At 53.0% G+C, this 21,151-nt stretch overlaps 1 protein-coding gene across 1 annotated transcript in view; it reads left to right on the top strand.

Annotated features, from left to right (window-relative positions):
- The first annotated feature begins 27 nt into the window (after nt 1-27).
- SPACA1 (sperm acrosome associated 1) overlaps nt 28-21,151 on the top strand; it is a 26,241-nt gene continuing 5,117 nt past the window's right edge. The window contains exons 1-5 of the mRNA XM_032944751.2: nt 28-548; nt 6,670-6,708; nt 7,791-7,895; nt 8,652-8,752; nt 9,995-10,175. Coding sequence (XP_032800642.1) covers nt 479-548; nt 6,670-6,708; nt 7,791-7,895; nt 8,652-8,752; nt 9,995-10,175 — 496 coding nt within the window. The 5' untranslated portion in view covers nt 28-478. The remainder of the gene's footprint in view (nt 549-6,669; nt 6,709-7,790; nt 7,896-8,651; nt 8,753-9,994; nt 10,176-21,151) is intronic.

The raw sequence follows: 21,151 nt of genomic DNA, 5'->3' as shown, positions 1-21,151 counted from the left end.
GAAGACGGGGGCTTGGGCCTTCACATTCGGTGGGCGTGGGGGGTGGGGGGGAGTTGACGGTTGATCTTCCGGAAGACGTCTTCTGGAAGAACCAAATTGTGTGTTTTTGGTAGAGATCTTCCAGAAGAAGGGGGTTAGGGCCTTCACGTTCGGTGGGGGGTGTGGGGCCAGTTGACGGTTGATCTTCCGGAATGATTCCTTCCCGTTTCGGTGGCGGTCGTCGGTAGACTAAACAGAGATCTTCTGGAAGATGACCGAGGCGTGAGGAGTGACCTCGCACCACCTCAGACCGGCGCACTGCGACCTTGAGCCGTCCACCAGGGGTCGCTGCTCACGTGGGAGTCTCTCCCACGTTGTGGACACAGGAGGGGGGGCCGTCAAAGGGCCCCCCACAACAACAACAACAACAGCTGTAGCTGTAGCCACCAACGGACTGCGTTTTTATTTTATTTTAAACTGCCGCGCCCGGAGATCGGTTATGGGACTACTTTTTCTTGCCGGACTATTTCTCTTGGCTCAAGGATACAACGTGACTCTCACGGCCAGAGGTGAGAGGGCCGCGTTCACTGATTCCCACCATTGGCGGAGGTATTGGACGTTTAGGGCTATGGCCCTTCTGCAGGAGAGCGGGATGAGAACCGACGGTTCGGGGCGACGGAACTTCTGCGTGCACCGTGTGAATGAGTAGAGGAGTTGGTGAGTGGGTGGGTGAGTGAGTGGGTGAGTTAGTGGGTGAGTGAGTGGGTAGGTGAGTGGGTAGGTGAGTGAGTGGGTGAATGAGTGGGTGGGTGAATGAGTGGGTGAGTGGGTGGGTGAGTGAGTGAGTGAGTGGATGAGTGAGTAAGTGGGTGGGTGAGTGGGTGAATGAGTGAATGAGTGGATGAGTGAGTGAGTGGGTGAATGAGTGGGTGGGTGAATGAGTGGGTGAATGAGTGGGTGAGTGAGTGGGTGAATGAGTGGGTGGGTGAATGAGTGAGTGGGTGAATGAGTGAGTGAGTGGGTGAATGAGTCAGTGAGTGAGTGGGTGAATGAGTGAGTGGGTGAGTGAATGGGTAGGTTAGTGGGTGGTTGAGTGGGGAGGTGAGTGGGTAGGTTAGTGGGTAAGTTGATGGGTGAGTGAGTGGGTAGGTGAGTGAGTGGGTGAATGAGTGAGTGGGTGGGTGAATGAGTGAGTGAATGAGTGAGTGAGTGGGTGATTGAATGAGTGAATGAGTGAGTGGATGAGTGAGTGAATGAGTGAGTGAGTGAATGAGTGAGTGAATGAGTGAGTGGGTGAGTGAATGAGTGAATGAGTGAATGAATGAGTGAGTGAATGAGTGAGTGGGTGAGTGAATGAGTTAGTGAATGAGTGAGTGAATGAGTGAGTGAATGAGTGGGTGAGTGAGTGAATGAATGAGTGAGTGGTTGAGTGAATGAGTAAGTGAGTGAGTGAATAAGTGAGTGAATGAGTGAGTGGGTGAATGAGTGAGTGAATGAGTGAATGAATAAGTGAATGAGTGAGTGAATGCATGAGTGAGTGAATGAGTGGGTGAGTGAATGAGTGAGTGAATGGTGAGTGAATGAGTGAGTGCATGAATGAGTGAGTGGGTGAGTGAATGAGTGAGTGAATGAGTGAATGGGTGAGTGAATGAGTGAGTGAATGAGTGAGTGAGTGAATGAGTGAGTAAATGAGTGAGTGAATGAGTGAGTGGGTGAGTGAGTGAATGAGTGAATGAGTGAGTGGGTGAGTGAGTGAGTGGATGAATGAGTGGGTGGGTGAATGAGTGGGAATGAGTGGGTGAGTGAGTGGGTGAATGAGTGGGTGAATGAGTGAGTGGGTGAATGAGTGAGTGGGTGAATGAGTCAGTGAGTGGGTGAATGAGTCAGTGAGTGAGTGGGTGAATGAGTGAGTGGGTGAGTGAGTGAATGGGTAGGTTAGTGGGTGGTTGAGTGGGGAGGTGAGTGGGTAGGTTAGTGGGTAAGTTGATGGGTGAGTGAGTAAGTTGATGGGTGAGTGAGTGGGTGGGTGAATGAGTGAGTGAATGAATGAGTGAGTGAATGAGTGAGTGAGTGAATGAGTGAGTGAATTAGTGAGTGAATGAATGAGTGAGTGAATGAGTGAATGAATGAATTAGTGGTGGGTGAGTGAATGGGTGGGTGAATGAATGAGTGAGTGAATGAATGAGTGGGTGAGTGAGTGAATGAGTGGTGAGTGTGTGAATGAGTGAATGAATGGGTGAGTGAATGAGTGAGTAAATGAGTGAGTGAATGAGTGAGTAAATGAGTGAGTGAATGAATGAGTGAATGAGTGAGTAAATGAGTGGCTGAGTGAGTGAGTGAATGAGTGAGTAAATGAGTGAGTGGGTGAGTGAGTGAATGAGTGAATGAGTGAGTGAATGAGTGAGTGGGTGAGTGAATGAGCGAGTGAATGAGTGAGTGAATGACTGAATGAGTGATTGAGTGAATGAGTGAGTGAATGAACGAGTGAATAAATGAGTGAGTGAATGAGTGAGTGGGTGAATGAATGAGAGTGAATGAGTGAATGAATGAGTGAATGAATGAGCGAATGAATGAGTGAGTGAATGAGTAAGTGAATGAATGAGTGAATGAGTGAGTGGGTGAGTGCAATGGCGGAGCAAGGATTTTCAGGTAGGGGCGGCAACCCCTCCAGCAAGTAGTCACCCTCTGTAGTCACCCCCTGTAGTCACCCCCTGTAGTCACCCCTTGTAGTCACCCTCTGTAGTCACCCCCTGTAGTCACCCCCTGTGAGTGTCTGCTGAGACTGTAACAAGTAGTCACCCCCTGTAGTCACCCCTGTGAGTGTCTGCTGAGACTGTAACAAGTGGTCACCCCCTGTAGTCACCCCCTGTGAGTGTCTGCTGAGACTGTAACAAGTAGTCACCCTCTGTAGTCACCCCCTGTGAGTGTCTGTTGAGACTGTAACAAGTAGTCACCCCCTGTAGTCACCCTCTGTGAGTGTCTGCTGAGACTGTAACAAGTTGTCACCCCCTGTAGTCACCCCCTGTGAGTGTCTGCTGAGACTGTAACAAGTAGTCACCCTCTGTAGTCACCCCCTGTGAGTGTCTGCTGAGACTGTAACAAGTAGTCACCCCCTGTAGTCACCCCCTGTGAGTGTCTGCTGAGACTGTAACAAGTAGTCACCCCCTGTAGTCACCCCCTGTGAGTGTCTGCTGAGACTGTAACAAGTAGTCACCCCCTGTAGTCACCCCATGTAGTCACCCCCTGTAGTCACCCCCTGTGAGTGTCTGCTGAGACTGTACCAAGTAGTCACCCCCTGTAGTCACCCCCTGTGAGTGTCTGCTGAGACTGTAACAAGTAGTCACCCTTTGTAGTCACCCCCTGTGAGTGTCTGCTGAGACTGTAACAAGTAGTCACCCCCTGTGAGTGCTGAGACTGTAACAAGTAGTCACCCCCTGTAGTCACCCCCTGTGAGTGTCTGCTAAGACTGTAACAAGTAGTCACCCTCTGTAGTCACCCCCTGTGAGTGGCTGCTGAGACTGTAACAAGTAGTCACCCCCTGTAGTCACCCCCTGTAGTCACCCCCTGTAGTCACCCCCTGTGAGTGTCTGCTGAGACTGTAACAAGTAGTCACCCTCTGTAGTCACCCCCTGTGAGTGTCTGCTGAGACTGTAACAAGTAGTCACCCCCTGTAGTCACCCCCTGTGAGTGTCTGCTGAGACTGTAACAAGTGGTCACCCCCTGTAGTCACCCCCTGTGAGTGTCTGCTGAGACTGTAACAAGTAGTCACCCTCTGTAGTCACCCCCTGTGAGTGTCTGTTGAGACTGTAACAAGTAGTCACCCCCTGTAGTCACCCTTTGTGAGTGTCTGCTGAGACTGTAACAAGTTGTCACCCCCTGTAGTCACCCCCTGTGAGTGTCTGCTGAGACTGTAACAAGTAGTCACCCTCTGTAGTCACCCCCTGTGAGTGTCTGCTGAGACTGTAACAAGTAGTCACCCCCTGTAGTCACCCCCTGTGAGTGTCTGCTGAGACTGTAACAAGTAGTCACCCTCTGTAGTCACCCCCTGTGAGTGTCTGCTGAGACTGTAACAAGTAGTCACCCCCTGTAGTCACCCCCTGTGAGTGTCTGCTGAGACTGTAACAAGTAGTCACCCCCTGTAGTCACCCCCTGTGAGTGTCTGCTGAGACTGTAACAAGTAGTCACCCCCTGTAGTCACCCCATGTAGTCACCCCCTGTAGTCACCCCCTGTGAGTGTCTGCTGAGACTGTACCAAGTAGTCACCCCCTGTAGTCACCCCCTGTGAGTGTCTGCTGAGACTGTAAAAAGTAGTCACCCCCTGTGAGTGTCTGCTGAGACTGTAACAAGTAGTCACCCCCTGTAGTCACCCCCTGTGAGTGTCTGCTAAGACTGTAACAAGTAGTCACCCTCTGTAGTCACCCCCTGTGAGTGGCTGCTGAGACTGTAACAAGTAGTCACCCCCTGTAGTCACCCCCTGTAGTCACCCCCTGTAGTCACCCCCTGTGAGTGTCTGCTGAGACTGTAACAAGTAGTCACCCTCTGTAGTCACCCCCTGTGAGTGTCTGCTGAGACTGTAACAAGTAGTCACCCCCTGTAGTCACCCCCTGTGAGTGTCTGCTGAGACTGTAACAAGTAGTCACCCCCTGTAGTCACCCCCTGTGAGTGTCTGCTGAGACCGTAACAAGTAGTCACCCTCTGTAGTCACCCCCTGTGAGTCCCTGCTGAGACTGTAACAAGTAGTCACCCTCTGTAGTCACCCCCTGTGAGTGTCTGCTGAGACCGTAACAAGTAGTCACCCTCTGTAGTCACCCCCTGTGAGTGTCTGCTGAGACTGTAACAAGTAGTCACCCTCTGTAGTCACCCCCTGTGAGTGTCTGCTGAGACCGTAACAAGTAGTCACCCTCTGTAGTCACCCCCTGTAGTCACCCCCTGTGAGTGTCTGCTGAGACTGTAACAAGTAGTCACCCCTGTAGTCACCCCCTGTGAGTGTCTGCTGAGACTGTAACAAGTAGTCACCCTCTGTAGTCACCCCCTGTGAGTGTCTGCTGTGACTGTAACAAGTAGTCACCCCCTGTAGTCACCCCCTGTGAGTGTCTGCTGAGACTGTAACAAGTAGTCACCCTCTGTAGTCACCCCCTGTGAGTGTCTGTTGAGACTGTAACAAGTAGTCACCCTCTGTAGTCACCCCCTGTGAGTGTCTGCTGAGACTGTAACAAGTAGTCACCCTCTGTAGTCACCCCCTGTGAGTGTCTGCTGAGACTGTAACAAGTAGTCACCCCCTGTAGTCACCCCCTGTGAGTGTCTGCTGAGACTGTAACAAGTAGTCACCCCCTGTAGTCACCCCTTGTGAGTACTTGCTGAGACTGTAACAAGTAGTCACCCCCTGTAGTCACCCCCTGTGAGTGCCTGCTGAGACTGTAACAAGTAGTCACCCCTGTAGTCACCCCCTGTGAGTGTCTGCTGAGACTGTAACAAGTAGTCACCCCCTGTAGTCACCCCCTGTGAGTGTCGGCTGAGACTGTAACAAGTAGTCACCCTCTGTAGTCACCCCCTGTGAGTGCCTGCTGAGACTGTAACAAGTAGTCACCCCCTGTAGTCACCCCCTGTGAGTGTCTGCTGAGACTGTAACAAGTAGTCACCCCCTGTAGTCACCCCCTGTGAGTGTCTGCTGAGACTGTAACAAGTAGTCACCCCCTGTAGTCACCCCCTGTGAGTGTCTGCTGAGACTGTAACAAGTAGTCACCCCCTGTAGTCACCCCCTGTGAGTGCCTGCTGAGACTGTAACAAGTAGTCACCCTCTGTAGTCACCCCCTGTAGTCACCCCCTGTAGTCACCCCCTGTAGTCACCCCCCCCCACTGACTCCGTAAGTGGATGAGTGGATAGGTTAGTGGGTGGGTGGTGAGTGAGTGCGTGGTGAGTGGTGAGTGGGTGGGTGGTAATTGAGTGGGTGGTGAGTGGTGAGTGAGTGGGTGGGTGAGTGGGTGGGTGGTGATTGGTGAGTGAGTGGGTGGGTGGTGAGTGAGTGCGTGGTGAGTGAGTGGGTGGGTGAGTGAGTGGGTGGGTGGTATTGAGTGGGTGGTGAGTGGTGAGTGAGTGGGTGGGTGGTGAGTGGGTGGTGAGTGGTGAGCGAGTGGGTGGGTGAGTGGGTGGGTGGTGAGTGGTGAGTGCGTGGGTGGGTGGTGAGTGGGTGGGTGAGTGAGTGGTGAGTGGGTGGGTGGGTGGTGAGTGAGTGAGTGGGTGAGTATGTGGGTGGGTGGTGAGTGAGTGAATGGGTGAGTATGTGGGTGGGTGGTGAGTGAGTGGGTGGTGAGTGAGTGGGTGGGTGGTGAGTGAGTGGGTGGGTGAGTGGTGAGTGAGTGGGTGGTGAGTGAGTGAGTGGGTGAGTGAGTGGGTGGGTGGTGAGTGAGTGGGTGAGTATGTGGGTGGGCGGTGAGTGAGTGAGTGGGTGAGTATGTGGGTGGGTGGTGAGTGAGTGGGTGGGTGAGTGAATGGGTATGGGGGTTAGTGAGTGGGTAGGTTAATGAGTGAATTAATAGGTAAGTGGGTAGCTGAGTGCGAGTGTCCCGTGAAAAAGGTTAATTGCCCGAACCGTCGCCTACCCTATATTTTGTGATGAACCACGCGATAGGAGGGTCCATTGGGGTCCCTGGGCCATGATGAACCTCTCTGTCTCTCTCCCTTGCTCACAGAGAGACCCACACAAGCTTCAAGGTGTTCTGTTACCTGTGGTGAGTGGGGGGGGGTGAGGGGATTAGTGTGTGGATGGTTAAGTGGGTGAGTGAGTGGCTGAATGAGTGGATGTGTGAGTGGGTGAGTGTCTGTGTGAGTGTGTTGATGAGTGAGTGAGTTGATGAGTGAGTGAGTGGCTGAATGAGTGTCTGTGTGAGTGTGTTGATGAGTCAGTGAGTTGATGAGTGAGTGAGTGGCTGAATGAGTGGCTGTGTGAGTGGGTGAGTGTCTGTGTGAGTGTATTGATGAGTGAGTGTGTTGATGAGTGAGTGGGTGAGTGGCTGTGTGAGTGTGTTGTTGAGTGAGTGAGTTGATGAGTGAGTGAGTTGATGAATGAGTGGCTGTGTGAGTGAGTTGATGAGTGAGTGAGTTGATGAGTGAGTGTCTGTGTGAGTGTGTTGATGAGTGAGTGAGTGTGTTGATGAGTGAGTGAGTTGATGAGTGAGTGAGTTGATGAATGAGTGGCTGTGTGAGTGAGTGTCTGTGTGAGTGTGTTGATGAGTGAGTGAGTTGATGAGTGAGTGGGTGAGTGAGTGGCTAAATGAGTGTCTGTGTGAGTGGGTGATTGTTTGTGTGAGTGAGTTGTTGAGTGAGTGGGTTGATGAGTGAGTGAGTGGCTGAATGAGTGGCTGTGTGAGTGTGTTGATGAGTGAGTGGGTGAGTGAGTGGCTGTTTAAGTGAGTGGCTGAGTGGGTGGCTGTGTGAGTTGATGATTCAGTGGGTGAGTGGCTGAATGAGTGTGTTGATGAGTGAGTGAGTTGATGAGTGAGTTGATGAGTGAGTGAGTGGCTGTTTAGGTGAGTGGCTGTTTAAGTGAGTGGCTGAGTGGGTGGCTGTGTGAGTTGATGATTCAGTGAGTGAGTTGATGAGTGAGTGAGTTGATGAGTGAGTGAGTTGATTAGTGAGTGAGTGGCTGTTTAAGTGAGTGGCTGAGTGAGTGTCTGTGTGAGTGTGTTGATGAGTGAGTGAGTTGATGAGTGAGTAAGTGGCTGTTTAAGTGAGTGGTTGTTTAAGTGAGTGGCTGAGTGGGTGGCTGTGTGAGTTGATGATTCAGTGAGTGAGTTATTGTCTCCCCCTGTAGGGCCGGGCCTGGCTGTACGATATTTTTCCCAAGGCTGCCCGGCCTACAAGCGGCGTTGTTTGGCCTCCATCCAGCCGTGCACTGCACCACAGCGACACTGCGGCTGTGAGTACTTCTCACCCCCCACAGTGTGTGGGTGGGTGGGTGAGTTAGTGGGTGGGTGGGTGGGTGAGTTAGTGGGTGGGTGAGTTAGTGGGTGAGTTAGTGGGTGGGTGGGTGAGTTAGTGGGTGGGTGGGTGAGTTAGTGGGTGAGTGGGTGAGTTAGTGGGTGGGTGGGTGAGTTAGTGAGTGAGTGGGTGAATTAGTGGGTGGGTGAGTTAGTGAGTGAGTGGGTGAATTAGTGGGTGGGTGGGTGAGTTAGTGAGTGAGTGGGTGAATTAGTGGGTGGGTGGGTGAGTTAGTGAGTGAGTGGGTGAATTAGTGGGTGGGTGAGTTAGTGAGTGAGTGTTTTAATTAGTGGGTGGGTGGGCGAGTTAGTGAGTGAGTGAATTAGTGGGTGGGTGGGCGAGTTAGTGAGTGAGTGAGTGAATTAGTGGGTAGGTGAGTTAGTGAGTGAGTGTTTTAATTAGTGGGTGGGCGAGTTAGTGAGTGAGTGAGTGAATTAGTGGGTGGGTGGGCGAGTTAGTGAGTGAGTGGGTTAATTAGTGGGTGGGTGAGTTAGTGAGTGAGTGGATGAGTGAGTGGGTGGGTGAGTGAGGGAGTGAGTGAATTAGTGGGTGGGTGAGTTAGTGAGTGAGTGGATGAGTGGGTGGGTGGGTGAGTGAGGGAGTGAGTGAATTAGTGGGTGGGTGAGTTAGTGAGTGAGTGGATGAGTGAGTGGGTGGGTGAGTGAGGGAGTGAGTTCGTGTCTCTGTCTCTCAGGGGGAGAGACAAAGAGGGTGAGGGGAGGTGGGGAGCTTCGCTGCCTCTCAGCTCAACCAGTGAGCAGTTTCACCTTCACCTGGAGGAGGATGAGGGCTGAGGTGAGCGGGTGAGTGGGTGGGTGAGTGGGTGGGTGAGTGGGTGGGTGAGTGAGTGGGTGGGTGAGTGGGTGGGTGAGTGGGTGGGTGAGTGAGTGGGTGGGTGAGTGGGTGGGTGAGTGAGTGGGTGAGTGAGTGGGTGAGTGAGTGAGTGGGTGAGTGGGTGGGTGAGTGAGTGGGTGAGTGAGTAGGTGGGTGAGTGGGTGGGTGAGTGAGTGGGTGAGTGAGTGGGTGGGTGAGTGAGTGAGTGGGTGAGTGGGTGGGTGAGTGAGTGGGTGAGTGAGTAGGTGGGTGAGTGGGTGGGTGAGTGAGTGAGTGGGTGGTGAGTGAGTGAGTGAGTGGGTGAGTGAGTGAGTGGGTGGTGAGTGGGTGAGTGAGTGAGTGAGTGGGTGGTGAGTGAGTGAGTGGGTGAGTGAGTGAGTGGGTGGTGAGTGAGTGAGTGAGTGGGTGAGTGAGTGAGTGGGTGGTGAGTGAGTGAGTGGGTGGTGAGTGGGTGAGTGAGTGAGTGAGTGGTGAGTGAGTGGGTGGTGAGTGAGTGAGTGAGTGGGTGAGTGAGTGAGTGGGTGGTGAGTGAGTGAGTGAGTGGGTGAGTGAGTGAGTGGGTGGTGAGTGAGTGAGTGGGTGAGTGAGTGGGTGAGTGGGTGTGTGAGTGAGTGAGTGAGTGGTGAGTGAGTGGTGAGTGAGTGGTGAGTGGGTGGTGAGTGAGTGAGTGAGTGGATGGGTGAGTGAATGAGTGAGTGGGTGGTGAGTGGGTGGGTGGTGAGTGAGTTGGTGGTGAGTGGGTGAGTGAGTGAGTGAGTGGTGAGTGGGTGGTGAGTGAGTGAGTGAGTGGATGGGTGAGTGAATGAGTGAGTGGGTGGTGAGTGGGTGGGTGGTGAGTGAGTTGGTGGTGAGTGGGTGAGTGAGTGAGTGAGTGGTGAGTGGGTGGTGAGTGAGTGAGTGAGTGGATGGGTGAGTGAATGAGTGAGTGGGTGGTGAGTGGGTGGGTGGTGAGTGAGTGGGTGGTGAGTGGGTGGGTGGTGAGTGAGTTGGTGGTGAGTGGGTGAGTGAGTGAGTGAGTGGTGAGTGAGTGAGTGAGTGGGTGGTGAGTGAGTGAGTGGGTGGTGAGTGGGTGGTGAGTGGGTGGTGAGTGGGTGGTGAGTGAGTGGTGAGTGAGTGGTGAGTGAGTGGGTGAGTGAGTGAGTGAGTGGTGAGTCGGTGGTGAGTGTAAACTCTCCCTCGCCTGTCTCTCCCGACCCTCGTCAGTGGCGTCCCGCAGAGCCTCCCACCCCTCAGGAGTACCCCGAGACCCTGGCTCACTCGGGAGGCGCCATGCCCACAGAGGAGGCTGGGATGGGAGTCGTACTTCAGTGTGACACCTCCAGGAAAGGGAGCGAGGGGGAGATGCAGGGGGTGTACGTGGGATCGATAGCGTACTACATAGCGGGTGAGTCGCTCACTCACTCACTCACTCACCCACACACTCATTCACTCACCAACCCACTCACTCACCAACCCACTCACTCATTCACTCACCAACACACTCATTCACTCACCCACACACTCATTCACTCACCCACACACTCATTCACTCACCAACACACTCATTCACTCACCCACACACTCATTCACTCACCCACTCACTCACCCACTCACTCACCCACTCACTCACTCACTCACCCACCTACTCACTCACCCACTCACCCACCCACCCACTCATTCACTCCACTCACTCACCCACTCATTCACTCACCCACTCACTCATTCACTCACCCACTCACTCACTCACTCACCCACTTACTCACTCACCCACTCACCCACCCACCCACTCATTCACTCACTCATTCACCTACTCACTCACCCACTCACCCACCTACTCACCCACGTACTCACTCACCCACTCACTCACCCACACATCCACTCACATACCTACTCACTCACCCACTCACCCACCTACTCACACACCTACTCACACACCCACACATCCACCCACTCACTCACTCACTCACCCATCCACTCACTCAACAAAGACAAAGATCCCCCATATAGCCTTAACAGACTGTAGGGGCAAGTGCTGTTAGCGAGCACCTATGAAGGCCGGAACGGTACACGAGGGGGTGGGTGGCCAGCACCACGCCCGACCGCCTTTGTCTCCCTAGTGGCGATGTTTACACACCACACCAGGTACTCATTTGAGGCTGAGTCGACCTAGGGGAGGCCCGGGACCGGTTCAGATAATCGTCACTGGTGTTGGCCATGAGCGGGAATCGAACCCGGGTCGCCAGGTTCATAGCGCAGCGCGCTAACCGCTACACTATCGCTCCCCACATCCACTCACTCACTCACTCACCCACCCACCCACCCACTCACTCACTCACCCACCCACCCACCCACACTTATTCTTCTTTCTGGGGTCCCTCGTAGTCGATTGATTCCCCTACAGATGTCACTTGTCCGAGTTGTGAGGTGTGCCAGAGGTGGCTGAGCAGGCCGATCCGTGACTTACAGACCTTGACGCCGTGTGGGGGCAGGGATGGTTCGTCCTGGAGCTCCCACTCGTCCTTGTCTCTGCCTCTGGCGTGGGTACTTTTCGGCGTGCTCTTTTCCCGGCTGTCAGCTCTCTCGATTCGGCCTCAAAATATTGAGTTTCCTTGTTGATCTTGGCCCTCCATGATGGTCTACCAAGGGCATCGATTTCCCAGTTTGTTTGAGGTCTACACGTGGCTTCGCTTGAGGGGCGTTTTGAGGTTGTCACGGAGATGCTTATTTTGACCCTCAGGAGTTTGGCATCCATCCCTGAGCTGGGAGTAAAAGATTTGCTTTCGGAAGCCTCGAGTCATTAATCCTCACGAGGTGACCTGCCCATCTGAGATGGTCCTTCGTGAGGGTGGCTTCTGTAGTGGATGAGTTGGATCACTCCGGGACACTGATGTTAGTTTGTTTTCCTTCCCAGCTGATGTTTAGCATTTTCCCGAGGCAGCGTTGATGACACTTCTGTACTGTTCGGTTCTTTCGGTGAAGTCGTCACGTAGGTAGGAAAATCATAAGACAATAAATCATTTTCTTTGGTTCTTTCGGTAAAGTCACGTAAACTACCCTTTTTGGATGTCTTAATTAAAAGGAGACATGATGGTTCAATGAGCCACTCTGTCTACAGGAAAGCCACCCATACAGATGCTTACTTGAAACCGGATTTCCACCACCATCCATCCCAGAAGAACTCCCTCATCAAGACTCTATACCATAGAGCCCAATGCATTTCCGACCAGGAACACATTACCAGTGAACTCAAGCACGTACACCAGGCTCTCAGGGCTAATGGTTACTCCGACTACACAATCCGCAAAGCCATCACTCCAGTCATGAAGAAGGATTCTCTTGTGGAGCCACTCAAAACCATCACCTTACCCTACATTGCAGGGGTCACTAAAAAGATCTCCAAAATCCCGAATAAACACAAGATCCAGGTCCGATTCAACACAATACATAAAATCCGTGATCTAGTTCCATCTGTAAAAGATGCTGTTCCAGACATACAGTACTCGGGCGTTTACAAACTAAAGTGCCTCTGTGGTAGTAGCTACATTGGAGAAACCAAACGACATATCTCGGACTGCATCCGTGAACATAAAGCAGACTTGAAACACGGTAGGACGAACTCCTCTGCCGTGGCAGATCACTGTTATAATTCAGTGGGCTCACATGACATTGACTTCTCCAAGACGGAGGTTCTTTGCAAACCAACCGGCTACCATGAGAGATTCGTTCATGAGGCCATTCACATATACAAGCACAGAGACAATTTCAACCGAGAAGATGGATTCTGGCTTAGTAACCATTGGAAAGATGTTTTAAACCATTTGCGTTCTTAATTAATTGTATTTTACGATGACCTTCAGACCGCAGCTCTTTCACCAGCATTGACTCTTAATACCTCTCAGACCACGGTTAATGGTATGGTTTACAACATGAAGTATAATAGCGCCTCGCAGCTGTCTCTCTCCCCCTCCTCTGTTCCGACCTTGGATGAACTCGTCCGTCTGAACGGGGCCCGTAGCTATCTGTGTTGCTAAAGTTGAGGGTAAGAATCCACCCATTTTTTCGCCATATAGCATTGTGATATATAACGACTTATTGTTGGTAGCTTAGCTGATTGGAGAATATAGAGTTTATTGATAACATGAAGGTAATTTATATTTTAGTTTTTTATTGGTTCACTATATAGTATTCATTATACATTGTATTGTATACCCAGTTACTGTGAATAGCTCAGATGTGTAGACCTTGACTTCAACATAGCCATTTCTGTGACCAGTCACTAGCTAATCACTCAGTTATTTAAATGCTAAATTCGCCTAGTTATTTCAATGCTAAATTCTCCTGTTTGATTTGTACTAGGTGCCTCGGTGAATGTATACGCTCTGACTTTAAACATAGCTATTTCTGTGACCAGTTACAAGCTAATCACTCAGCTATTTCAATGCTAAATTCTATGCTAATTCCTTTGTCAAGGGGTGCCTCTGCGGATGTGTATGCTTTAACTTAGCTATTTCAATGCTAAATTCGATGCTAATTCCTTTGTCAAGGGGTGCCTCTGCGGATGTGTATGCTTTAACTTTAACATAGCCATTTCTGTGACCAGTCACAAGCTAATCACTCGGCCATTTCAATGCTAAATGATATGCTAATTCCTTTGTCAAGGCGCTTTGTTTCTTCTGACACAGCTTAAAGGTCGTGATCTGAACGTGGCTTTTTTCACTCCAGCGCTATCCTACCAGACAGTCTCGTCCCTTCACCTGATGAAGGCCGCTTGTGTTGTGGCCGAAACGTCGTGAGAATATTATTGTGTTATTTTATTTTATCAATTTATTATTTTATTCTCATTCTACGTAACTTTACCGAAAAAACCAAAGAAGATGAATCCTTGCAGTCACGAAAGCTTTAAATCGAAAAATAAATAATTTATCACGACGTTTCGAACGCAACGCATGCGGTCGTCCTCGGGCGAAAAAAATAGCGTGGATTCCTGCAGTGACGAGAGCTTCAAATCAAGATTGACATGTATGTGTTTGCGATAAGCGTTTCAGCTTTCTGCACCGTCTAACAGGATAGGAATTCTCTTGATCTGAAGCTTTCGTGACTGCAGGAATCCACGCTCTTTGGCTCTTTCGGTAAAGTCGGCACGTAGGTAGAAAATAAAATAAATCACGACGTTTCGGGCGAAACACGACAACCTTCCGTCATCAGGATAGGAATGATCGCAGCATTATAAACAACCACTTTGGTCTCGGTGGTCTACATCATCAGCTAAGACATTGCTGGAGAGATGGCTGCCCAGGTATGGGAAACTGGGAAGGTGTTCCGGTCTTGCGTTGTTGGTAGCGCGTCTTAGGCGGTGGTAGGTGTGCTTCTGGAGCTTGGTGGAAGATGCTCTTTGTTTTGCTGGTGTTGAATGTTGACCCATCCTGCTGTAAGCTTCTGTAAAGATGTTGAAGGTGGCATGAGGGTAGCTTCTGAGCAGGCACTGACTTGGGCATCATTAGCATATTGGAATTCAACAGCCGATGCGATTGAGGTTTTCGACTTGGCTCTGAAGTGGCTGATGTTGAATATGATCCCCTCTGTCCTATATGTGATTTGTGTGCCTCTATGGAGTCTGCTCTCTGTCAGGTGAAGAATTCCCCGCCAGGAAGATGGAGGAAAGAGTTGGCGCAATAGGGCAGCCCTTTGCTTCACACCGGCCCTTACTTCGCTTGGCTCTGAGGTTTCACCACTCGAGAGGATGACAGCCTTCATCCCGTCATGCAGAAGACGGGGGGCAGCCTTATCTTAGAAGGATTCTCTATCGTGATTCACGATTAACAGAGTCGACAGCTTTAGTCAGATGGAAGAGTGCCACGTCCAATGGTAGTCTCTGCTCCTGGCACTACCCTTGGGTTTGACGGCCTGAGAAGATTCTCCCAGAAGTTTCCTGCCCGATCGGAAGCCATTCTGGGGTTCAGGAGGGAGTTTTTCAGCAAGGGGTGGAAGTCTGCTTAGTAGGATTCTTGAAAGTATTTCGCCAACGGTGACAAGAAGAGAGATTCCTCTGTGGTTGCCACAGTCTGACTTGTCACCCGTTCTCGAAGATGCTGACAATGATGGCATCTTTCGATTTAAAGCTTTCGTGACTGCAAGGATTCATCTTCTTTGGTTCTTTCGGTGAAGTCACCACGTAGAATGAGAATAAAATAATAAATTGGCAAAATAACACAATAATATTCTCACGACGTTTCGGCCACAACACAAGCGGCCTTCATCAGGTGAAGGGACGAGAGAGACTGTCCCTTCACCTGATGAAGGCCGCTTGTGTTGTGGCCGAAACGTCGTGAGAATATGATTGTGTTATATTATTTTATCAACGTATTATTTTACTCTCATTCTACGTGGTGGTGACTTTACCGAAAGAACCAAAGAAGATGATGGCATCTTTCAGTTCGTTGGGAAGGTCTTCATCATTCCAGATCGTGGCCACGAGGGAGTGCGTGTGTTCTAGTAGGCGTTGCTCTCCAGGTTTACAAATCTCAAGCAGGTATCTGGTCTGGCCCACTCGCTCTGTTCTCTTTCATCTGCTTGACGGCTTTGGCCACTTCAAGCATCGTTGGTTCTTCAGCTCAGTCCTCGGCGGTGGGGTGTTGTGGAATCTCACCAAATAGGGAATCATCTACTACAGCGTTGCAGTTGAATCGACTGATGAATCGTTCCTGCCAGCGGGAGTTTATTGCATCATTTGTCCTTGAAGATTTCTGTCCCATCCTTAGACTGGGGTGGTGCGAGTCCCTGTTTTGATGGTCCAAAGGAGACTTTGATTGCCTTGAAACATTAACGTGAGTCATTGGAATCTGAAAGATTTAGTATTTCTATTGGATTTGTTTTTGAACCGGTTTTTCTTCAGTTCCCGGATTTTGGTTTGTGTCTTCCGATTTTCCCTCCTTGTATGCGTGTTTTTTTCTGCCTAGAGTGTTCGTGTTGATGCTAGGCGATGAATGCTTTCTGCTACTTGTCAATGAGGCCTGAGATTTCCTGGTCGTTGTCATCAAAGCAGTCACAGTTTTTACTTTTTGTGGAGCCGAGGTTGTTAGAACTGCCGTCTTTAGTTGTTTCAAGAACTCATGGACATTCCCTGAAGCCTCGTTGGTGCTGAGACTTTGAGCTGGGTGTTCTTTCAGTCAGGCCTGTACTGCTGGGTCTTTTAGTCTGGTTACATTGAGTTGTCCCCCACCCTGTAGCTTTGGTCGGTTGATGTGTTTGTGGGCTAGTTTGACAGTCATCACTGATCGAATTAGTCTATGGTCAGTCCAGCAACCATCTGCATTGCTCATGGCATGAGTGATGCGGAAATCTTTGCTATGGAGCTTCCTGACAATCACGTAGTCCAGCAAAATTCATTGGTGTGATCGAGGGTGGCACCAGGAGGTCTTAAGTCTATTCTTCTGCCTGAATGGGGTGTTAGTGATGGTCAGGCCGTGCTCAGAGCAGGTTGTGTAGCAGGTGGCCACTGCAGTTGGACTTTCCAATTCCCTCTTTCCCGATTGCTCCGCTCCGCATTTGATGATCTCTCCCAACCCGAGGAGAATCAGCTTGTCAGTTTTCGGTGTTGCTCAGAGTCCCGCGTTGGTGCGCAGGTGCTGATGATGGTTACGTGTTGGTCTTTTGCGCGTTTCAGGCGTAGGGTCACCAAATGCTCATTGATACCAACTGGGAGCTCGCTTGGCCTGTCGACGAGCTTCCTGTCTATTGCAAGACCTACGCCGTGCAGGTGTGGTTCGGGTGCAGGGTTACCCTTCCAAAAGACGGTGGAGCCTCCGCTGAGCTCAGCCAGCCGCCCTTCATAAGGCAGCGCGGCAATGTGGATGTTAAATAGTTTGGATTGCCTGTGAGGGTCCAGACATAGCAGGATCCAATGTTTAGCTTTCCTTATTCTTTCAAGCACGAATATAGATGCTCCCTCCGGTCACAGCTACAGCTGCCGGGATGCACGCCTGCCCAGTCCAAGTGCATGACGACCTTCGGGAAAGCTGCCGTCTCGGTGCCCGCTTGTGACTTGGAGCTTCGAGCCGCATAGGCCTGCTCCGCTCGCCACTCGCCAATCGCCCAAAGAGCTTTGAGCTTGTCGTGGGGTGGTGGGACGGCACGGTTCCTGGAGGGTGCCACCGCGTGAAGGAATGTGTGGGGGCTGATCTCCCCCTCCCATTAGGTGGGGGCTGATCTCCCCCTCCCATTAGGTGGGGGCTGATCTCCCCCCTCCACTCCCCATTAAGTGGGGGCTGATCTCCCCCTCCCATTAGGTGGGGGCTGATCTCCCCCTCCCATTAGGTGGGGGATGATCTCCCCCCTCCACTCCCCATTAAGTGGGGGCTGATCTCCCCCTCCCATTAGGTGGGGGCTGATCTCCCCCTCCCATTAGGTGGGGGCTGATCTCCCCCCTCCATTCCCATTAGGTGGGGGCTGATCTCCCCACTCCCATTAGGTGGGGGCTGATCTCCCTACTCCACTCCTATTAGGTGGGGGCTGATCTCCCCCTCCCACTCCCCATTAGGTGGGGGCTGATCTCCCCCTCCCCATTAGGTGGGGGCTGATCTCCCCCTCCCATTAGGTGGAGGCTGATCTCCCTACTCCACTCCTATTAGGTGGGGGCTGATCTCCCCACTCCTATTAGGTGGGGGCTGATCTCCCCCTCCACTCCCATTAGGTGGGGGCTGATCTCCCCCTCCCATTAGGTGGGGGCTGATCTCCCCCCTCCACTCCCCATTAGGTGGGGGCTGATCTCCCCCTCCCATTAGGTGGGGGCTGATCTCCCCCTCCCATTAGGTGGGGGCTGATCTCCCCCCTCCATTCCCATTAGGTGGGGGCTGATCTCCCCACTCCCATTAGGTGGGGGCTGATCTCCCTACTCCACTCCTATTAGGTGGGGGCTCATCTCCCCCTCCCACTCCCCATTAGGTGGGGGCTGATCTCCCCCCTCCACTCCTATTAGGTGGGGGCTGATCTCCCCCTTCCACTCCCATTAGGTGGGGGCTGATCTCCCCTTCCCCATTAGGTGGGGGCTGATCTCGCTACTCCACTCCTATTAGGTGGGGGCTGATCTCCCCACTCCCATTAGGTGGGGGCTGATCTCCCCCCTCCACTCCCATTAGGTGGGGTCAGATCTCCCCCTCCCCATTAGGTGGGGGCTGATCTCCCCCTCCCCATTACGTGGGGGCTGATCTCCCCCCTCCCATTAGGTGGGGGCTGATCTCCCCCTCCCATTAGGTGGGGGCTGATCTCCCCCTCCCATTAGGTGGGGGCTGATCTCCCTACTCCACTCCTATTAGGTGGGGGCTGATCTCCCCCCTCCACTCCTATTAGGTGGGGGCTGATCTCCCCCCTCCACTCCCATTAGTTGGGGGCTGATCTCCCCCTCCCCATTACGTGGGGGCTGATCTCCCCCCTCCCATTAGGTGGGGGCTGATCTCCCCCCTCCACTCCTATTAGGTGGGGGCTGATCTCCCCCTCCCCATTAGGTGGGGGCTGATCTCCCCCCTCCTCACTAGGTGGGGGCTGATCTCCCCCTCCCATTAGGTGGGGGCTGATCTCCCCCTCCCATTAGGTGGGGGCTGATCTCCCCCTCCCATTAGGTGGGGGCTGATCTCCCTACTCCACTCCTATTAGGTGGGGGCTGATCTCCCCCTCCCACTCCCCATTAGGTGGGGGCTGATCTCCCCCTCCCACTCCCCATTAGGTGGGGGCTGATCTCCCCCCTCCACTCCTATTAGGTGGGGGCTGATCTCCCCCCTCCACTCCTATTAGGTGGGGGCTGATCTCCCCACTCCCATTAGGTGGGGGCTGATCTCCCCACTCCCATTAGGTGGGGGCTGATCTCCCCACTCCCATTAGGTGGGGGCTGATCTCCCCCCTCCACTCCCATTAGGTGGGGGCTGATCTCCCCCCTCCACTCCTATTAGGTGGGGGCTGATCTCCCCACTCCCATTAGGTGGGGGCTGATCTCGCTACTCCCATTAGGTGGGGGCTGATCTCCCCCTCCCCATTACGTGGGGGCTGATCTCCCCCCTCCCATTAGGTGGGGGCTGATCTCCCCCCTCCACTCCTATTAGGTGGGGGCTGATCTCCCCACTCCCATTAGGTGGGGGCTGATCTCCCCACTCCCATTAGGTGGGGGCTGATCTCCCCACTCCCATTAGGTGGGGGCTGATCTCCCCCCTCCACTCCCATTAGGTGGGGGCTGATCTCCCCCCTCCACTCCTATTAGGTGGGGGCTGATCTCCCCACTCCCATTAGGTGGGGGCTGATCTCGCTACTCCCATTAGGTGGGGGCTGATCTCCCCCTCCCTATTACGTGGGGGCTGATCTCCCCCCTCCCATTAGGTGGGGGCTGATCTCCCCCCTCCACTCCTATTAGGTGGGGGCTGATCTCCCCACTCCCATTAGGTGGGGGCTGATCTCCCCCCTCCCATTAGGTGGGGGCTGATCTCCCCCCTCCCATTAGGTGGGGGCTGATCTCCCCCTCCTCACTCCCATTAGGTGGGGGCTGATCTCCCCCTCCTCACTCCCATTAGGTGGGGGCTGATCTCCCCCTCCCATTAGGTGGGGGCTGATCTCCCCCCCCCCGCTCCCCGCGAGTGTGTGTGGTGCGACCTCTGCCCCCTCCACCCCCGCCCCCGACCGGGTGACCGCCCCCCCCCCCCCCCCCCCACGTCCTAACCCCGCGGATTACGGAATATTGTTCGGCTCGCGGCTGCTGAGAGTTAATTAATTATTTCCACGAAGCCGTTGCGTCAACAAGCCGACGGCGCTGGGAACCAATCGGTGAGTCTCCGGCGCTACGCTCGTGGCGGCTCCCCAATTATTTATTTATTTACGTGTGCGCGCGACGTTCATGTACTGATTAAGGTCACCCAGACACTGCCGTGCGCCGATCGCTGTCCCACCGCTCTTCGCACACACACACACGCACGCACACACACGCACACACACACACACACGCACACACACACACACACACGCACACACGCACACACACACGCACACACACACACACGCACACACACACACACACACGCACACACACACACGCACACACACACACACACGCACACACACGCACACACGCACACACACACGCACACACACACACACGCACACACAACAACAACAACAACCGCCATTCGCCACTAAGTGGCGGTGACGTCACCACGACGCTTGTGCCAGGCTATGTGCACCCTGAGGCCACGTGAAGTGTCGAACGCCCGCTGGCAGGAGGTCACGGGGCAGACCCAGGTGCCACGGGTCGACTGACTGAGATGACTGGCTGATGCACCACCTGTGCCCCCTACTGTGCCAACCTGCTGTGCTTTAGCCACCCGGCGCTCCGCTCGCTGTTGTGAGCGTCGCTCCTCCGCCCTCCGTTGTTGTTGGAGGGCGACTGCCTCCAACTGCCCAGTAGCATCCTTCACGAGCCTCCTCCACAGAGGCCGATCTTGACACCGCTGGTACCAGTCATCGGCAAGTCCACTCAGCTCCACGTCCTCCTGTACCACATCACTCCATCTCTTCTCTAGCCCGTGCCGCGCCCGCTTAGCCCCCTCAATCCGGCCAAACAAAAGCTGTTTCGGCATGCGGTGGCTGGGCATGCGGGCTACATGACCCAGCCATCGCAGCCTTGCCTGCCGGAGGAGCTCACCGATGGGACCCTGCCCAGATCTTTCAAGGATTTGTGAGCTCCTCACACAATCCAGTCTGGTTAAACCCAGGATGGATCGTAGGCAGGTCAGCCTAAATGTTTCTAACCGGCGAAGATGTTCCATTAGGGGGGTCCACGTTTCGCAAGCGTAGAGAAGGGAGGGAATGACCGTGGCCGAGAAGACCTGAAGCTTAGTGCGGAGCGACAGACCAGGTAGCTTCCACACAGCGTTACGCAACCGATGAAAAGATATTGCCGCTCGACTGATTCGGAGTGAGACCTCTGCTGTTAAACTGGAGCCAGTCATAAGCACACTGCCCAGGTATGGGAAACTCTCCACTCTCTCCACAACTGCCCCATCACCGATTGGGAGTTGTGGGGGTGGAGTGTCCGATGGTACAAAATACCCAGGCAGGTGCTTAGTTTTGGTGGGGCTGATGGTAAGGCCCCACCTCTTAGTGGCACGCTCCAGTCTCAGCAGCAGCGTCTCCAACTCCTCCTCTGACTGAGCAGCTATTACCAAGTCATCAGCATACATAACGTGGTTGAGCAATAGGGAGCCATCCCTTGACCGCACCCGGGCATCGATTAGCCTCCCATTATATCTGTACCATATGGAGATTCCCCCGGTACAGCTATTGAAGGCTTCACGAACTACGTGGTCAAAATAGATGTTAAATAATGTGGGAGCCAGAGGACATCCC

This window comes from Petromyzon marinus, chromosome 66 (genome assembly GCF_048934315.1).
Source record: "Petromyzon marinus isolate PM22_M1 ecotype Great Lakes invasive population chromosome 66, UKy_Petmar_22M1.pri1.0, whole genome shotgun sequence".
Taxonomy (NCBI): domain Eukaryota; kingdom Metazoa; phylum Chordata; class Hyperoartia; order Petromyzontiformes; family Petromyzontidae; genus Petromyzon; species Petromyzon marinus.
Note: the sequence above shows the minus strand (reverse complement) of the source record. Positions and strands in the feature narration are given on the sequence as shown.